At 40.0% G+C, this 19360-nt stretch overlaps 2 protein-coding genes across 3 annotated transcripts; both read right to left on the reverse strand.

Moving 5' to 3' along the window:
* Positions 1-622: 622 nt before the first annotated feature.
* On the reverse strand, positions 623-10881 carry ptrh1 (peptidyl-tRNA hydrolase 1 homolog). Of its 2 annotated transcripts, none has more exons than XM_057832016.1 (5): positions 9919-10423; positions 7485-7698; positions 5878-5977; positions 2784-2829; positions 623-1859 (listed from the first exon to the last, which is right to left on the reverse strand). In XM_057832016.1, the coding sequence occupies exons 2-5, from the start codon at positions 7672-7674 to the stop codon at positions 1665-1667; spliced, it is 531 nt and encodes a 176-aa protein (XP_057687999.1). In that variant the 5' UTR covers positions 7675-7698; positions 9919-10423; the 3' UTR covers positions 623-1664. The 2 variants fall into 2 exon arrangements, with proteins under 2 accessions (XP_057687999.1, XP_057687998.1); XM_057832015.1 differs by lacking the exon at positions 9919-10423 and adding an exon at positions 10446-10881 and having other exon boundaries at positions 626-1859.
* A 917-nt stretch (positions 10882-11798) lies between these two features.
* Positions 11799-18988, reverse strand: LOC130913101 (natterin-3-like). The gene is made up of 4 exons (XM_057831429.1): positions 18935-18988; positions 16555-16642; positions 12567-13000; positions 11799-12440 (listed from the first exon to the last, which is right to left on the reverse strand). Exons 1-4 carry the CDS (start codon positions 18986-18988, stop codon positions 11799-11801), a joined length of 1218 nt encoding a protein of 405 aa, XP_057687412.1.
* Positions 18989-19360: the final 372 nt, after the last annotated feature.

Consider the following 19360-nt stretch of genomic DNA (forward strand, 5'->3'; position numbering starts at 1 on the left):
TTCTCAAAACACGACTTATCCTACAAATTTTGACCAAATCACATAATTTACACATCAAAACTTCCAGGATGGCAAGTTGCATAAAAGTTGTATACAGAATTTGGCAAAAACATATGGTTTCCCCAAAGTTCGCCAAAAACTCATTTATTTCTAATGGGATGCCATTGACAGCCATGTACGTCCAAATTTGCCATTCACTTTAAATGGGAGGGAAACATACGTTGGTCCTTGTGATTTTTGACCATTTACCATGACAGCCCATTGGCATTCTACTGGCATTCAAGTAAGTCCATGCTACTGACAGCCATGCACGTCCATGCCATTGACAGCCACCAAAGTCCAAATTTCCCATTCATTTTCAATGGCAGAAAAACCTGTGCGGCTGTGATTTTTGACCAAAAACTTAACATGACAGCCCATTGACATTCAGCTGGCACCCATAGAGGTTGATCCCATTGACAGCCATGCAACAGGAGGGGCCCCAAAATGTCCACAAATCAACAGGAAGTGGTGACGTGATATATCTATATACCACAGCAAAGCCCCATCATGATTTCTCCAGAAATTGCAGTTTGATTTTCTATAAATGTTCTATTTTCTATTATTATGTCTTCATATGCGTCTGCCAACAATTAGTTCTCTTTTGATGCGGCCTTATACATTGTTGACTTATTATGCATTTATGTGTGCAGAAACCACATTTTTGTGGTGTGTACTGGTGGGTTGAAGGCCCCAGGGATTCCTTGCTTGGAGTCCTAAGAGACCCTGGCAACGCCACTGCCCTCTAGTTATTTGTATTAATTTCGGAGGATGTTTGAAATCCTCATCTCACGCAAACGTGCCAAGTCTGTAACTTGTAAAAATAGTAATTCATTGTAAAGTTAAGAATACCTAAGAAGAAAAAAAGTTAAGCCGAGATGTTCCCATTTTAAAAGTTGATACTTGGCACATTTTAGATTTAGTTCTCTGTTGACAAAGAATGTCCCACCCAACCTTCACCAATCAGCCAATTACGAAATCAGTACTGTCTGCATCCTAATTGTCAGAGATCAGTACTCTGGAGGCAACTTAAACTAAGGCTGCTACAACGTTTACAAACAACTAGGGCAGAAAAAAAAGTTACAAATCTCAAATGAGTCATAACAGAATCAGAAATAAGACAAGGATATTCATTGGAGATGCTTTCAGTCAAAGGAGACAAAAGACAGGAAGATACTTTTTGATTTAATTGAAAATAGGATAGAACTTCGGCCAAGTTTTGTTCTTTTTGTGACTGCCTCCTGTGCAGTTTTGCAGAAAGTGGCACCGAGTCAACCTGTAGACTGCTGCAATGGCATGAATTTCATACTTTTAGCCAGAAAATGCTTGTCACCTGTTTACAGCAGGGAGAGAAGAGCATTTGAGTGCTATTCAAATATTCCTGTGAGCACAAGAATAAAACGCTGATGGTCAAAGATGTTGAGTCATCACTAGCTTCATCACCAACTTCCTCTCTGCTTGTTGGAATATTTTAGCCCATCCTATTTTTGATTCCTCAACAGGAAGTAGCCCTGAGTGAAAAGGTAGGCTGCTGCATTAGCTTTACATGCTAAATAGCTAGCTACCATCCTGAACAAACAGTCATCAAGTGCATTTTATGTGCGCAACTGTTCTGTATGTTTGTCTCATGCTGTTGAGGAGGATGAGGACCGTCCATTTTCTTGCCACTCTGCTAGCTGAGACATCAGAATGTCGACACACTGAACCAGAACAGAGTCCAGAACTTTACGCTCCTCGGCACGGAAGCGGCCCAGGACGTGACGCTCCACCGAAGCCTCACCCGCTGGACGCCCGATGCCCACCCGCAACCTGGGCATCACCTGAGGAAGGGGAGGGGAAAGGTTAGGCAGAGGCGGGTAGTAACGGGTTACTCAAGTAAATGTAACGGAGTACATTTAACTACTTCTAGTTTTACCACAACATACTTTTTACTAGAGTAGATTTGTGAAGAAACGCTACTTACTCCACTACTTTGGGCTACACTAGGCATTACATGTTTCCCTCATAAAGTCAAATCTAATATGTAGAATGATTTTTGCCATAGATGCCTAATAATGGCTCTATCATACCAATTAGATTGAACGATGCAGTCACATGACCGCACAAGCTCGCAGTCGAAGACGTCCGATAATTACGCTGGACTGTTGTTCCCTTTTGACATGATCCCATTATGTTGTTGCTTTGTAGCCATTTTAAAAAATATTAAATGCCATCCCCTCTTCCAAAAATGTGATATGGCCCGATTTCCGGTGATGTGATCGGGGACATCTCTACTGATTTCAACCTCTCCTCTAGTTTTTCTTTGGCACCGATAGACCAAGGAAAACGGGATATTATAGTTTCCATTTCATGGTAGGAAATGTTTTCTCCACTAGAGGGGACTCATGCTCTTTGGACAGGTGGTTTCATTTCAGTAGATTTTTCTAAGCTGACTTTGATGATTTTTGTGTATTTTTTTTTTGCCTAAATGGTCATGTAATAGGCTAAAGCACAGTATAATAAAACCATATATATGGCGTTGTACTGAGAAAAAACAATCATTGTTCAAAAAAAGCATAAGTAGTTACAACGTTACTCATTACTGTAATATTCTTTTTACTTTTTGACTTTTACATGAATAATACGAGTTTGAGTAACGCTACTCGAATAAATTTTTTTTGGGGATACTCTACCCACTGCTGAGGTTAGAAGAGAATGGAGTGAAGGGGTAGTTCAGCGCGACCACTCAAAAAATAGGTACTCACGTCAGTTCGAAGGCAGTCCATGCAGGACCGGACACCATTGTGGCCTCTGCAAAGGGAAAAAACCAGCTTTTCACTAATAGACACCGCAGAAATAGATGTGTTGTAGCAATAACAGGAATGATGCAACATGAAATTGTTGTCTGTTGTTTTTGACACAACAGGAAAGTGTTGGCAATTATTGAATATCGTTTTAGATGAGCTTTTCTTAACAGTAGTTTACACATAAATGATCACAAGTGCAGTTCTTTTAAGGCACAGGTGGCAAACCGATTCCAGAAAGGGCCAAGTGGGTGCAGGTTTGCTTTCCAACCAATGAAGAGGACACCTTTTCACCAATTAGATCTTTTACATGTGTAATCAGTTAAACTTTGTCAGGTGCTGCTTGTTTCAGCAGGAAATTCATTGGTTAAACTCTCTGCGCGTTATCGGTTGGAACAAAATCCAGCACCCACTTGGCCCTTTCTGGAATCGGTTTGACACCTGTGTTTTAAGGGGTGCATACTGTCAAACAAGATGACAACACTCTTTCAGTATTGTTTGCAGATTTGTTAGTCGACAATCGAGTCTGGTATTATTCCATTAAAAATTCATGTGATTGGAAAATTTATTTGACCAATTCAAAACCTGTTAGTTGGGTGCTGGTACCATTTTGGAGTCACTGTCATGTTCTACCATTTAGTTACTGACTTTAAGTGTGTGTATGGCTTAAAGGTAGACCAACTGACGGTATGATCAAGTTATTGCAGTTATTGGATAAATCTATGGAGGTAGATTTGTGTCTTTATTATTCAATCAAAAAAAAGTTGCTTCGATCAAATAAAAAGTTGCTTCAATCAAAATATATACTTTCAATCGAAGAAAACGTCAATTCAATCAAAAAAAATGTGTTTGAATGCAAAAATAAATTTGAAACTCAAAAAAATATATTTGAAAACTATTTTTCTTTGATTGAATTTTATTTTTTTGATCAAAGTCAAGTTTTTTTTAATTGAAACACCATTTTTGATTGAAGTCATGTAATTTTCCGTTTGGACCACATTTTGGCTAGGACATTTGTGTCTTTATTATTCAATCAAAAAATAAATTGCTTCAAACAAAAAAAAATATGTTTTCAAAAGAAAAATCACTTCAATCAAAAAATTTTTTTTTAAATCAATCGTAGAAAAAAAGGTTTGAATGTGAAAAAATATTTGAGACTCAGAAATTCGCATTTGAACACTTTGTTTTTCATTCAAACTGTTTTCTTTGATTGAAGCAATCCTTTTTGTGTTTGAGCCATATTAGGGGTAGGACATTTGTGTCAAAATCATTCAATCGCAATAAAAGTTGCTTTAATCAAAAAACTATTTTTAATCAAAGAAAAAATCATTTGCAAAAACGTTTTTTTTTTTAAATATATTTTTTATTTGATTTTTTTTTTTTTATTGAAGTGTCACTTTTTTGAAAAGCAAAAAGTTTTAAACTTATTTTTTTCAAAGTGGAAAAAGTTTTGAACACACTTTTTTTTTTTGAAGTGGAAAAAGTTTTGAAGGCACTTTTTTTCGATTGAATCATTTTGACACAAAGATTCTCCTTCAACGCTAGTTCCGGTGTGTTTGATTGGCAGGTAGCTGAGCCAATGACATAAAAGTATGAAGCAAGCATAATGGCCACCAGGGCTCCATCCAGCCATCGGAGTCTGTTGGAGTCTAAGCCGAATATAGGGCACCGGTACGGGCGTGTGACATCGGCATTTCACCGGAGTACGGTGCCCTGTTGCTTAATGTGATTTAACACGGCGAACTTCACCCGCTGCCCTGACGTGACGGTTGGCAATTGGTTCCAACCGGAGTGTCCGCGACGCGCCGGTACGGGAGTGGTCGGCGAGTGGCCCGACACTAGCCTGCCCAGTAAGCGAGTGGACTACCGGCGAGTCGCCGGCGTCCACGCCGGCAGCCCCATCGCTTCAGCTTTGAATGAGTGCCGTGTCATTCGCGGGGCGTCCACTCGACAGCCGACCTCCGCGCCTGGGGGGTGATATCGGGGTCCGACCAGTGTGCCAGACAGGGCACCGTACCGTTGCGGGTACTCCGGTGAAATGCCGATGTCACACGCCCGTACCGGTGCCCTATATTCTGCTTAGACTCCAACAGACTCCGATGGCTGGATGGAGCCCTGGTGGCCATTATGCTTGCTTCATACTTTTATGTCATTGGCTCAGCTACCTGCCAATCAAACACACCGGAACTAGCGTTGAAGGAGAATCTTTGTGTCAAAATGATTCAATCGAAAAAAAAGTGCCTTCAAAACTTTTTCCACTTCAAAAAAAAAAAGTGTTCAAAACTTTTTCCACTTTGAAAAAAATAAGTTTAAAACTTTTTGCTTTTCAAAAAAAGTGACACTTCAATAAAAAAAAAATATATATTTCAAATAAAAAATATATTAAAAAAAAAAAAAGTTTTTGCAAATGATTTTTTTCTTTGATTAAAAATAGTTTTTTGATTAAAGCAACTTTTATTGCGATTGAATAATTTTGACACAAATGTCCTACCCCTAATATGGCTCAAACACAAAAAGGATTGCTTCAATCAAAGAAAACAGTTTGAATGAAAAATAAAGTGTTCAAATGCGAATTTCTGAGTCTCAAATATTTTTTCACATTCAAACCTTTTTTTCTACGATTGATTTAAAACAAAATTTGATTGAAGTGATTTGTCTTTTGAAAATATATATTTTTTTGTTTGAAGCAATTTATTTTTTGATTGAATAATAAAGACACAAATGTCCTAGCCAAAATGTGGTCCAAACGGAAAATTACATGACTTCAATCAAAAATGGTGTTTCAATTAAAAAAAACTTGACTTTGATCAAAAAAATAAAATTCAATCAAAGAAAAATAGTTTTCAATTATATTTTTTTGAGTTTCAAATTTATTTTTGCATTCAAACACATTTTTTTTTGATTGAAGTGACGTTTTCTTCGATTGAAAGTATATATTTTGATTGAAGCAACTTTTTATTTGATTGAAGCAACTTTTTTTTTGATTGAATAATAAAGACACAAATCTACCTCCATATAAATCCTTTTCACTCCAAACTATGTGAAAGGGACCAACCTGGCGCTTCCTCCATGTTTGATGCCAACCTTTCCAAGAGGCTTGTCCATCTCATCGTGGACCAACAGGATATCCTCAGGCTGCACGCCATACTTGCGTGCTAAAGGGGAAATGGATCACATTACAGTGTTGTAGATTTGGAACAGAATATCATTTGGCGATATGTCGCCATACAAGACGTCACGATATGCATCAAGTTTGAAGAAAATGTATAACACTATATCGACTAGATGCATTTTGTGGCACTGATGAGGCAAAGCTCAATTCCGATCTACAATGTTTATGCAGAAGAACTGGCTTCCACCCACTTCACGAACAATAAGAAATAGGTCATTCAAACTCACAATTTCAAAACGAAACAAAACCTATCACATAACAACAAATTAAACATAACTAGCAATTAACGAAACTGGAACAGTAACTGAAAAAATATTTTGCACAGAACATGAGGTTGAATATTATTTACATCTGTAGTTCTGCAATGCATACTGGGAGGCATGAAGCATGTTGGACGACAACAGGTGGCAGCAGAGGTTGTCAAGGGGGCAGCGATAGCCAGATGAAGCTTGTTGAAGCCACGAAGCATGGTGGTTCATTTGCTCTTTAGCGCTATCAGATGGTCTTTAAGCCCAAGAAGCCAACAGTGTTGATAATTCTATGGCTATTTAATAAAATGATATGAATGTGCTCGTCTTACTATATGAACAAAATGCAACAAGTACTATAAAGATAATTTGTTATCCAGTTTTATTTAAAAATAATAGCTTTCTCACAGTGTTTGGCTTGGAACAGCTTCTTTGGGGGGGGGGGGGGTATTTCTCTAGCTTTAGATGATATTGTTTCACAGTCTGAAATCTACAAAATGTGAGAGGACAGACGATCGCCATTGTGTTTTGCGGCCGCCTTATACTGTAATCAAGGGCTTAGGTTTACATAGGGACGGCAGGGACACAACACTACCAACTTTTCAGGATGCTAAAATTGTCCCCACCAACTTTTGCGCAACCTTATTTGCATTACATAATGAGTTCAGTTATATCGGGAATTTGGATTGTCTTCCCATATGTTGTAAGGATAGAATTGACCCTACCATTATTAAAAGAATTATTTTCATTTTGTTTATATATATAGGAAACGGATAAAAGACATTTATTCTGGAAGTTTTCAAAATGTTTTAGTAGTTTTTGAAAACAAAGGCTTGGATCGAACAGTTTATCACCTGAACCAATGCACGTAAAAGTTATGATCAGTCGATACAGATTTATTTTGCATTGATCATTTAGTCTATCAATTAGGTTCATATTCATGAGAAATGTGGCCCTTTGCCCCGTTCATCCAATCTGTTTGGTCTTATTAATGTCCCGTCCCCAGCAAAAACTGTAGATGCACGTTATGCTATTATATCCTCCCTACCAATGTTGAGACCAAACCTACGCCCGTGACTGTACTCTTTGCTGCATTTGCATGTGCAATTGTAAAAAAAAAAAAAAATTTTTTAATATCGTAATGTCAACCGGCCATATCAAGGTGCATTGTATCGTGAATTTAAGTGTATCGTCACATCCTTAGTCTGTTTGGCAACAGGGTCCACCACTGCAGCTTTTTACCTGCTTTGGCCACCGCCACGCCGTTGACATTCATCAGCAATCGGGGGCGTAGAAGCACCAAGCGTCGTGCGTCCGCCACGACCACCTCGCCGCACAGCTGCCTGTCGCTGCGCCAACGCTCGGCCAGGCCCAGATGAGTTGCCAGGGCACCAACCACTGCCATCCCCACACTATGCCGTGTTCCTTCCATGCCAGGGTTACCCAGACCAACCACCTGAAGTGGACAGAACAAAAAAATGACTTGCACAGATTGAGTGCGTTATTTTAGCCACCAATGAGATGATGCATCTTTCCACAAATAATGGGAGAGCTTTGCTCCTGGCACCCATTGTGTTTATTGTACAATCTTGTATGCTTCTTTGTGTACTTGTGTGCGCTTGAGTGAGCAAGAGATAAAAACGAACTCTTGTAATTTTATGATAGCACATAAACAGTATGTGAATATTTCATTTTTATTTTATAATTTTATTAGAGCTGGGCAACGTTTTATTTTCCTTTGTCTCATTTGATCTCATTCACAGCTAGCGACGGCGATGGACGTCCAATTAAGCTATCTATTGGCTGACAACCTTCCAAGTCAAAATGGATTGGTCGTCCATCGTCATCAAGAGTTCCCACAGACCCGTGCCGTCCATAAGGCGAGCTAGGCAAATGCCTCGGGGCGCCGCAGCGTCCAAAAGGGCATCAAGAAAAATGTTCAAATAATATTTGATGACTGCAGTATTCAACAAATTATATTAGACAATAAAACAAAAGAACAACAAAACATATCGTAATAGGTATTTAAATAATAATGAAATCAATTTTCTAGTGTGCCTTCTGCTCATTTCACAGTTTCCTGTGATGCGATAATTTCACCACACACTTTAGTCTTCGCCCCCCTCTCCCTACTGCAGACCAGCGAGCTACCTGAAGGTGCTATTTTTAGCCTCCGCAATTGAGCGACGTAACGGTGACGAGTCGACGTCATGGAAAGACAAAAGCCAACAAAACACCGGGTCGCATTTTAGAAAGAAAAGGAAGAAGAGGAGCATAAATGTGAAAAAAGACAGAGGTTTGTTGAGATGATTTCAAAGGGATAAACACGTATACTTAGCGCAACTACATAGTTTATATGACATACTGCTAAAGCTAAATTATACTGTATCATTAGCCAAACTGTTGTTTTAGAAGTATTTTCAATATTTAGCCAGCTGTGGATTAGTTTCAGTTAAATTTACTCCCCCTCCCATTTTAGAGGAAGTTGGACAAAGTGTATGGGGGACTAAAATTGTCTTGCTGATTTTCATGTGATGTGAACCACTTTTAACTTGTGTTAAATTTTGCTTTCCAAATAAATTTGCCTTGCCTAAAAGTGCCAAGGTTAATTAAATAAATACACCATTAAATATGCAATTAATAATTTCACAGTTCTGTGGTATGGGGGACTAAAGGTGCCATGGATTTAAATTAAAACATTTGTTATTAAATGTGTCATTAATTCATTACAATGGCAATGCTGTTCATGTAAAAAAAAAATTTTTTTGAAATTAAAAAAAAAATTGTTATCATATATTATTTAATTAATTATTATTGGATAGTCCTGTGTAATTGCAGTGCTTCAAGAATTTATTTTCTTTTAACTATGCCCGGCAAAGATGGTGGCCGGATCCAGTAGACAGGTACAGTAGGCTACAAGAATTTAGGTTGTGTCTTGCTGATTTAAAAATCAACAGCTATTTGACTAATATACTTTCACTTTCTTCTCTTTGTAGATGCTCTTCTGAAATATTTTCCTTCCACCTCTGTATATCCCGGGACATTTTTTACAGCCAACTTATCCACATCAACACCAAGTCCAAGCCCACCAAGTCCAGTACCTTCCCACACACAAACTGCTAGTGGAGAAAGAAGTGCACCTTCCAAAACAGCTGTCATATGATAGGGCAATAGATGCTTTTGCATCAGTGAAGACACGGCGAGTAAGGGTATAGGTCTAGGGTAAAAAAAAAAGTTGCATTTTAAAGTGTTCTGTGTGTCTTAGGTTTGTGCGGGTGGATGTTAATCATATTGTAAAAACAATTGTATTGCATTTCTTCGTTGTTGTCTTTCTTATATACTAAATTACAAAGCCATAATGTGCTTTTTCAGTGCGAGTGTTTAAATATCTGTGGTGAAAATAGCTATTGTGTGTGTGTGTGGGGGGGGGGGGGGGGGGGGGGGGCAACAAATTTGTTGCCTAGGCCCAGAGGCGAAGCAAGGGTCCCCGGGGGCCCCAGGCAACATGGGGCCCTTCGAGCGTGTGCAAGTAAGGAGGACAGTTGGACTTGGAGCAATAGCATATTTACTAAAAGTATAATAACACCTCAGTCTCATAGAGCGCTTTTTAGGACACTCAAAGTGCCCGGCTTCTACTACATCAGGACATAAAACTACAGTAACATAGTACACTCACTGCTGTCTTGCTTCCTTTTCTCCTCTTCTGCTTTTTTCCCCTTTCTTTTGTCGCTTCCAGTAGGATAACTTCTCTTCATTTTGGATATACGCCAATTAAAAAAAGCCAAATCGCCGCTCATTCTTACTGAGTCATGTGAGGGGGGGTGTAGAGCGAGTGAAGGGGCCCCTTAAGGGAACTCAGACACAAGGCTTTCACTGGCACTGTCGCTGCGACAGTGCAGTAAAACTGTGTGTGCTAAATCTGTTGGCCCTCTGGGGGCCCCTGCTGGCTGGGAGCCCTAGGCAATTGCCTGGTTTACTTAATGGGACGCGACGCCTCTGCCTGGGCCCTAGAATACCAAATTGGTCAGGGGGCCCTGAGTTCACGTTCTGAGAAGAGTACAAAATGCTAATAATGTAAGGGTGATTATCTAGTTAAAGCCGAATTTAAAAGCAGCTCTCCTCAAATTGTCTATACCCTAAGAAGAGCTTGGTGACTTGTACGGTAGGTGCATGCAACACTCACGTGACAATACTAAAACTTACCATCCTTCGTCGACCTTGTACATGCAGTTGTGTATCGGTGCTCATGACCGACTCGCTCAGCCAAAACCGGCTGACAATTCTCGTCAAAACACGATGCATGGTCAAAAAGTAGCGTCGTGGCGCTCGCACAATGCAACAAAGGCACGTAAGAACACTAACAAACAATCGACTTATCATTCGGCTGATGACAAAGTGGTATAAAAGACGGCGAACGTTGGTGGAAACATGAATTTGTTATGACCTGTGTGGCAGCTGTGAATGCTAATTCGGTTAGAAAGCACTAACTTACTAGCTGATTTTGTAATCATTTTTCGCATCGAACGACGAAGAAAGGGAAACCGAAGGGAATGTATCACTTGCTCAAAATATTATATTGAGACAATAAATATATGTTGCATTCGCGACAAGATTTGTTTGTGGGGCTCTCTGGTCTTCTTCGCCAAGAAAGGCGACTCTCTACTAGCACACATTGACACCTGGCGTGGTGACTTGAGAACTACAACCATCCTTTACAACAAAATAGAAATAATACATTGGTACTGTAACATTTCTGCCTTTGTAGCCGCATAGCCGACGTCCAATCCATTTTGACTGGGGGATACTGACAGTGAATGATCGCTGCCATCTCTCCCAGTCAAAATGGACTGGACGTCAATACCCTTCAAAGGCACTGAAAGATAATTCACAGTCAGTCCTCGCATTTTAAATGAATAGGACGTGTATCATTGTCAATGGTAAGAAATTAGTTAGTGGTAAATGTTCCCTCATTAATCTATTAAAAAATAAAATATCTGCATTTTTTTGAATTACTTTTTTTGTTTAAATAAAAACAAAAAGGGTAACAAGAGTTGCTATTCTGATTTAATTGTTTTATTTTATTTTTAAAAATGGCTTGAAATGAAAAAAAAAGCAATTATTCTTTGTTCATTAAAAAGGTAGTCCTTATATAAAAAAAGCAATGTTTAATAATGTTATCTTCTTAATGCTATTTATCATTTGTAAGCTTTAGAGTGTAATTGGAGGCCATAACCATTGTATCTCTGTTTGTGTTCATTTTAATTTTAGTTAATTAAGAATGTATTGGTTTTTAATTTTATTTGTATTTGTGCATTAAAAATATATGAAGTCATTATTAATAAATAATATATAATGTAAAGCTTAAAAACAATAAAAGTAACACAATTACAGTGTATTTGGACAGTTATACTTAGGGACGACTACTGATGCTTGTAGCACCTTATGAATCAAACATTCAACTTGTAATGCTTATCACGAACAATGACGATAACGGAACATTTTTTTTTCTTTTCATGAAAACATTTATTTCTTCATATTTCTCAAGCTGGTATCATTTCAGTTCCAATTGGCCTGGCACGGCACAACATCTTCAACTGGCTGGCATCGCTCCACCACGGCGTTGATCTCACCCACGCCAACACCGTCGTAGGTTCCTGTGATGTAGGTCCAGTGAGTATCTCCGTCGTGGTTTGTGCGACTCAGCCGGGCCTTGAAGGGGATATCGGCGCTCATTTTGCGTCCGTCCATTCTGACGGCGCACGAGAAGCCAGGCGGCACCAGGAGCTCCACGGAGACTGAGTGGCTGATCGACTCCAGGAGGCCGGTCCCTTCGGAGAAAGTGACCATGCGCTCCTCGGTGAAGTCCACGTTGCCGGGCCCCAGGATGGGCACCTTGGCCTTCATGGTGGACACGGTGCCATTGCGGAGCTGGCGTCCAGTGTCCCAAGTCTTCTCGCTGGCGCTGGTTTTCTCCAGCGTCACCGTCTTTTGCACAGCGTGGCACTCCAGGTTGGTGACTTTGGCGAGCTGCAGAGTTTCGGGCGGGTGGTAGAAGAGCTCCATCTGGTCCACGGCATACTCCACGTGTGAGATGTGCTGGCTGTATACGTCAGGGTTGACCCGCAGAACTTGGTAGTTCTTGTACCAGTACTCTTCACCCTCCCATGGAAGAAAGAAGGCTTCATGCTGGCTCACCACCTACACACAAGCAAGTTGGCAAGGTCAGAGAACTTGACATTTCTGTGTACAGTATCTGGATCCCAATCTATCGTATGACATAATGTATGTACAGTATGTACAAAGTACAGTACATATATATCTCACCTTGCCAAGTCCATACTTGTTTTTGCCCACGAATATGTCAACGCCGTCGCACGTTTCGACTGCATGCGGTGGGACCGAGCCATATGAGTCCTCTACCCACTCAAGGAACTCAAAGTGGTCCACGTTGACTAGCACGTCAAAGGAGGTTGACTGGAATTCCTCATCGGCATACGGGTAGCGGCAGGCGTCATGTGTCAAGAAGCCCGCCTCACACTTCACCTTGCACACGTAGTCGGTACGCTGTACGTAGCCGTTGAAGATGGCCACCGCGCCGTCGGGCAGTGAGCCATTCCAAGGGACCCACTTCAGGTTGGCATGCTCGCCGAAGTCCGCTGACGAGCCCGAGGAACCTGAACCGGGTCCTCGTGAAGCGGGCTCCTTGGTGGCGTCCAAGGGAGGGACCGTCTCCCCCAGGGCCGTGTTCAGCCACATTTCTACACACACAAGCATCACGCACCATATTGGTTTGTAACTTTGCACAAATCTTGAACATTTTTCACAAATTGAAAAAAAACATCTTTTCAAGTAGAATTTTTTTTTTTCCAAAAAATAATTTTCCGTTAGTTTTTCTCAGTCGCTCTGGTACATTTCTCAGATCAAAATTGAAATCCTCAAAACTACTCGTTCAATGTTCATAACATTTATCGTATGTCACTCGTGCACTTCAAAAAGGCAGTTTCTGGTTTCTTTGAACAAGTTGCAAATGCATTGGTAGATCCATGCAAATACTTTGTACAATTCTCTGATGTTTCCTACATTATCTGTCTCTTATTGTCACCTTGCTCAAAATCTATTATCACGGGTCTTTATATAATAGTCTCACTGCCCACGACATTTAGGCCTTAGTTCATTGCATAAGTCTTTACATGCAAAATGGCTGAACATTATGTCACGCACATTTCTTGACATTTTCATTACTGTTTTTTAAAATCTGTCCTGAAGTTGTATGGCTAGAGAAGAACACAACCTTACAATGTTTGACAATGGATGGACAAGAATTTGGACAGGTTCAACATACAGAGAGAATAGGAAGAGGAGGTGCATGGTGGCGGATTTGAGTGGTGAGGCAGAGGAGGAAGAGGAAATACAGTGGGGCAAATTAAGTATTTAGTCAACCACTAATTGTGCAAGTTCTCCCACTTGAAAATATTAGAGACCTGTAATTGTCAACATGGGTAAACCTCAACCATGAGAGACAGAATGTGGAAAAAAACCCAGAAAATCACATTGTTTGATTTTTAAAGAATTTATTTGCAAATCATGGTGGAAAATAAATATTTGGTCTATACCAAAAGTTCATCTCAATACTTTGTTATGTACACTTTGTTGGCAATAACGTCCAAATGAAGCCAAACGTTTTCTGTCGTCTTCACAAGATTTTCACACACTGTTGCTGGTATTTTGGCCTATTCCTTCATGCAGATCTCCTCTAGAGCAGTGATGTTTTGGGGCTGTTGTTGGGCAACACGGACTTTCAACTCCCTCCTCAGATTTTCAATGGGGTTGAGATCTGGAGACTGGCTAGGCCACTCCAGGACCTTGAAATCCTTCTTACGAAGCCACTCCTTTGTTGCCTGGCTGTGTGTTTGGGATCATTGTCATGCTGAAAGACCCAGCCACGTCTCATCTTCAATGGCCTCTCTGATGGAAGGAGATTTTCACTCAAAATCTCTGGATACATGGCCCGATTCATTCTTTCCTTTACACAGATCAGTCGTCCTGGTCCCTTTGCAGAAAAACAGCCCCAAAGCATGATGTTTCCACCCCCATGTTTCACAGTGGGTATGGTGTTCTTCGGATGCAATTCAGTATTCTTTCTCCTCCAAACACGATAACCTGTGTTTCTACCAAAAAGTTCTATTTTGGTTTCATCTGACCATAACACATTCTCCCAGTCCTCTTCTGGATCATCCAAATGCTCTCTAGCGTACCGCAGACGGGCCTGGACGTGTACTGCCTTCAGCAGGGGGACACGTCTGGCAGTGCAGGATTTGAGTCCCTGACGGCGCATTGTGTTACTAACAGTAGCCTTTGTTACTGTGGTTCCAGCTCTCTGTAGGTCATTCACTAGGTCCTCCCGTGTGGTTCTGGGATTTTTGCTCACCGTTATTGTTATCATTTTGACGCCACGTGGTGAGATCTTGCATGGAACCCCAGATCGAGGGAGATTATCAGTAGTCTCGTATGTCTTCCATTTTCTAATAATTGCTCCCACAGTTGATTTCTTTACACCAATCGTTTTACCTATTATAGATTCAGTCTTCCCAGCCTGGTGCAGGTTTACAATTTTCATCTCTGGTGTCCTTTGACAGCTCTTTGGTCTTGGCCATAGTGGAGTTTGGAGTGTGACTGACTGAAGTTGTGGACAGCTGTCTTTTATACCGATAATGAGTTAAACAGGTCCCATTAATACAGGTAACGAGTGGAGCCTCGTTAGACCTCGTTAGAAGAAGTTAGATCTCTTTGACAGCCAGAAATCTTGCTTGTTTGTAGGTGACCAAATACTTATTTTCCACTGTAATTTGGAAATAAATTCTTTAAAAATCAAACAGTGTGATTTTCTGTTCTTTTTTCACATTCTGTCTCTCATGGTTGAGGTTTACCCATGGTGACAATTACAGGCCTCTCTAATCTTTTCAAGTAGGAGAACTTACACAATTGGGGGTTGACTAAATACTTATTGGCCCCACTGTATGTGTGTTCATAATGAGATAAGAGCAACACTTGTAGACCATATTCTTAATCATGGCCGTACATTGGCTGAATCTGGTAGTGCAGCCAAATGTTAGGAGAACAATTTTAATCACAATTCTACTTTATTAATTTTTTAAAGATATTTTTCTTTGCGCCGCATAGTGCTGTCATTTTCATTTCTGTATCGCAATGACATTGTCTGTCAACAAATGTCACAATAAGTAATGAAAATGCTCAAAATAAGCACACACATGTTGACATATTCCTCGTCCATTTTGCATGTAAAGGCTTGAAGTAATGAAGGAATAAAAGTACCGGTAATGACTAGATGCTGTGGGTGGTAAAACTATTCAATAGAGACGCATGATAATCCATTTTGACCATCATGGCAGATGCAACTGATAACGTAGGAAAAAAATCAGAGAATTGTACGAAATCATTTGCATGGATGCACAAAAACATCTGCAACTTGCTCAAAGGAATGAGAAACTACTTTTTTGATGTGCACTAGTGATGCAATGTTGTGAGGATTGAACAAGTAGTTTTGAGAATTGCAAGTCTGATCTGAGAAATGTACCAAAGTAAATGAGAAAAACTGTAAATCATCCCCAAAATAAATTTATTTGGCCAAGAATACTGCTGTATTTTTTCCATTAAAAAAAACAAACAAAAGAAAAACATAAAAACAAATGCACTCTTTCGAAAACAGTGTTTGACCGCAAACACTGCCTCCAAAACAGCAAATGACCAGTCATACGTACTCGCAACGTCGCTGAGTGAGCATGATCCGTCAAACTCTTCGATGCCCCATTGTCTGATTGATTAGATGGTTTTGAGATTGCTAACTGCTATCAAAAATTTACGGAAGAAGGCAAAAACGATAAACAAGTTGCATACGTCCAAAATGTTGAAGTCATGTGCCTGGAATATCTAATTCTTTCATGATGTACTCCAGAGGTTTACTAGTATGAATGTGGTTCTTTTCCTTCCCAAAGCCGAAAAAACAACTGGATTCCAATCTTCAAATGTTGGAATGGTGTACGGCGTCATTCCCACCTAAATATCTCCCGAATAAACAAGCACAAATACAGTATGTGATTTTCTTGAGGTCAGATCAAGCTAACTAGCGAGCTGTCTTGCTTGACTTGCTTCAGTAGAGGCAAGAACATTCACAAAATGGGGTACCAAAATTGTAGTAGCTCTTATCGAATATTATATCTCACCAGGAAGTCATCGCTATAATTTCTAAGTACACATAAAGTTGAACAAATGTCTGTTGTTTTGTGTGACTTACTAGAATGTCGTGTGACATCCAGCGTTTCCAACTGCAGCGTTGGATTGCAGAGCTCCAAGAGGAGCGCCGACACCATAAAACGCCACATCTGCAAAGTGAACGGTGAATTCAGCAAATATAAAGAGACAACACTGAAATCAAAATAACAAGCAACACTTAAATAACCATAACCAAGTTGCAATCCTTTAAGAGCTGGGGATTCTTTATTATAATAAACTTTACAAGTAGCCAGCTTCATTTCTCTGAGAAAGGTGTTTTTGTAAATACAGTATTTTTTTCCCCAGGATTAAAATACGATTACAGTAGCTATTGATTCCATGAACTGTTCCATGAATATGATAGGTTGAAATGGAAGTGTGCCCTTGGTTGCTGTGCAACTTTTGGAAGTTAAATCTTCCTGCAGAAGCCAGGATTTGAAATTGTGCACAGTGTGATGTCACACTTAACAAAAATATGTAAGTACCCGCCCTCTTCTTTCCTCTTTCACACCCACTGTTGTCAGGGGCAGTGAGCCATCTGGAGGTTCCCACTTCCTTCATACGGTATATAAATAATACATTATATAAATCTATCATAAGCTGATTTTCGGAGGTGTCAAAGGGGCCAGCCCCATCCCCCCGTGGCTGAAAAGTGTCATTGCATGTAATTGACTTTCCGGACGTCGGTGCCCCTTTTCCTGTCGTGTTTTACATGTCGCCCTCCTCCAACACACCTGAATCAAAATAATCAGGGTCATTATCAGGCTTCTGGAGAGGTTGCTGATGACATAATCATTTGATTCAAGTGTGTTAGGGGAGAGAGACATGGAAAACACGACAGGAAAAGTGGCACCGAGGTCCGGATTTAGTGAACTCTGCTATACAGTATATGATTTTAAAATTAAGAATTTTCCGGTAAAATATTGTCTATAAAAGTTGTAAAGCAAGAAAACAAAAAGCAAAAATGAATGAAATGACCAAAAAAAAAAGGTATTTTTATAATGGGTCAAAATTATTTTTCGAAAAGATTATGTGACTCGCACCTTAGACGGTCATTTGCTTTGCTTAGCCAAAACCACCCGAGGACCGAAAAGGCAAGATGGATATACGGAATTTTTTTTCAAGCCTAAGCTTTCAAAAGTGACAGCAACTATTGAGCATGAACCAAGGATTGAAAATGTTGACCATGAAACGCTAGAGACCATCATCAAAATGGTGAGCCCCACCAAAGACGCTAATTGTACAACAGAGCCACCACCGGTGTCTTGCCAATGTAGTCAGCCCATCAAAAATTGCGTCCCCTGGCTGCGGGAGCGCCCACATACACATTAGTTATGAGGGTTGTCGACTTAAACAATTAATTGAAGCCAGAAAAGAACCCCAGTTATATATTTTGGACATCGACGTTTACTAAACTGGAAAAACTCCATACAGGGCTTGAATTACAGTAAGAATAGTTATAGGTCATCCTACGAGTAAAACAGTGAAACATTGCCTTTTTTACGTTCAGTACGTACAGTATGTTACAGTATACGACAAAAAAATGTTGTTTTTTTTTGACCGATGTTCCATGTTTTAAAACCTCATAGATAACTACATCACCAAAACACGGAAATCAAGTAAATCAGTGCAGTGCAGTGGCTCCGCCCAGACTGGGGTAACTACAATGGCACGACACCGGTGGGCGTACTATATTTAATGGATGACAATCTTGGCGAGAAGTATAGCCCAAGCAGCCTGATTTTAGAATTCCCCTCAAGAATGATGGAAAACAGAAAAAACACTCATTTTCAACTTATTATCATAAATATTCCTGTAAGTTAATTTTATTGCTGACACTGCGTTTCGGGGTCATCAAAATATTGTGCCCCCCACCCCCGCCCCAAAAGTAAAACTCCGCCTATGAAATCGATACATGTGCAATTACCATGGTTCAGTGCAATATTTTCTTCGCACGACAAGTTCCTATCTTTGTCACTCCCCAACCCCGATGTCCATCCCACAACGCTCTCCGCCAATAAGACATAAGAACATAAGAAAAGGACCAACTAAAACGGCTTAAGAATGGCACCCTGCGCACTTTCAACGCAAATTGTCACAACAACCTGGTAAAATAACATTCAAGGTTATGAAAAATAATGTAAAACATTTAAAGTCAAGTGTATCTAACTAAATTCATTAACTAAAAGTTGCATAATGTTAAGACAAAAACACTCTTCCATCAGAAAAATATTTTCCTGTAAGAAATTAATAAAGTGTAAATTTGAGGAATAAAGTGAATTCAAATGTTACTACGTCCCCCTTTTCTTCTCTTGCAGTGCTCCTGTTGGTCTACAGGGGGCAGCACATTTGAGCCCTTTTTTGGTTTGGTTTTGCAGCGAGTGTTGTCCGTGCAGTTTTACCTTGTTGGCAATCTGCGCTTTGATGGGTCGCCTCTCGCTCTTGACGTTCGCCATCGTTGTCTGCACAAGTGAGCGCCGTTTTAACACCACCAGCCGACTTGACTTTTGGACCCTAACAAGTTATAAATGCAAACCCGGCACTTTGATATGGGGACTACAGTGCTGCTCACCATTATAGGTGGCCAAGAAGTACATGATTTGGAATATCTTCTGAGCAAAATTCAGCTAGTGAAAAAACAATTCTATTTCCTTGCTTAAAATACTTTGGACCACCAATTAACCTTGTTACTGTAAATGTATCAAGTTCATTGACTGTATTTCTGATGATTCTGTGGAGATTATGCTAAAAATGGAAGGGTTACCAATCATGGTGAACTCTTGGTATACTCTTGCTTGAAATCCCAGTTTAAAACCTCCAAGCTAGTT

The sequence above is a fragment of the Corythoichthys intestinalis genome, chromosome 3 (genome assembly GCF_030265065.1).
Source record: "Corythoichthys intestinalis isolate RoL2023-P3 chromosome 3, ASM3026506v1, whole genome shotgun sequence".
Taxonomy (NCBI): Eukaryota; Metazoa; Chordata; class Actinopteri; order Syngnathiformes; family Syngnathidae; genus Corythoichthys; species Corythoichthys intestinalis.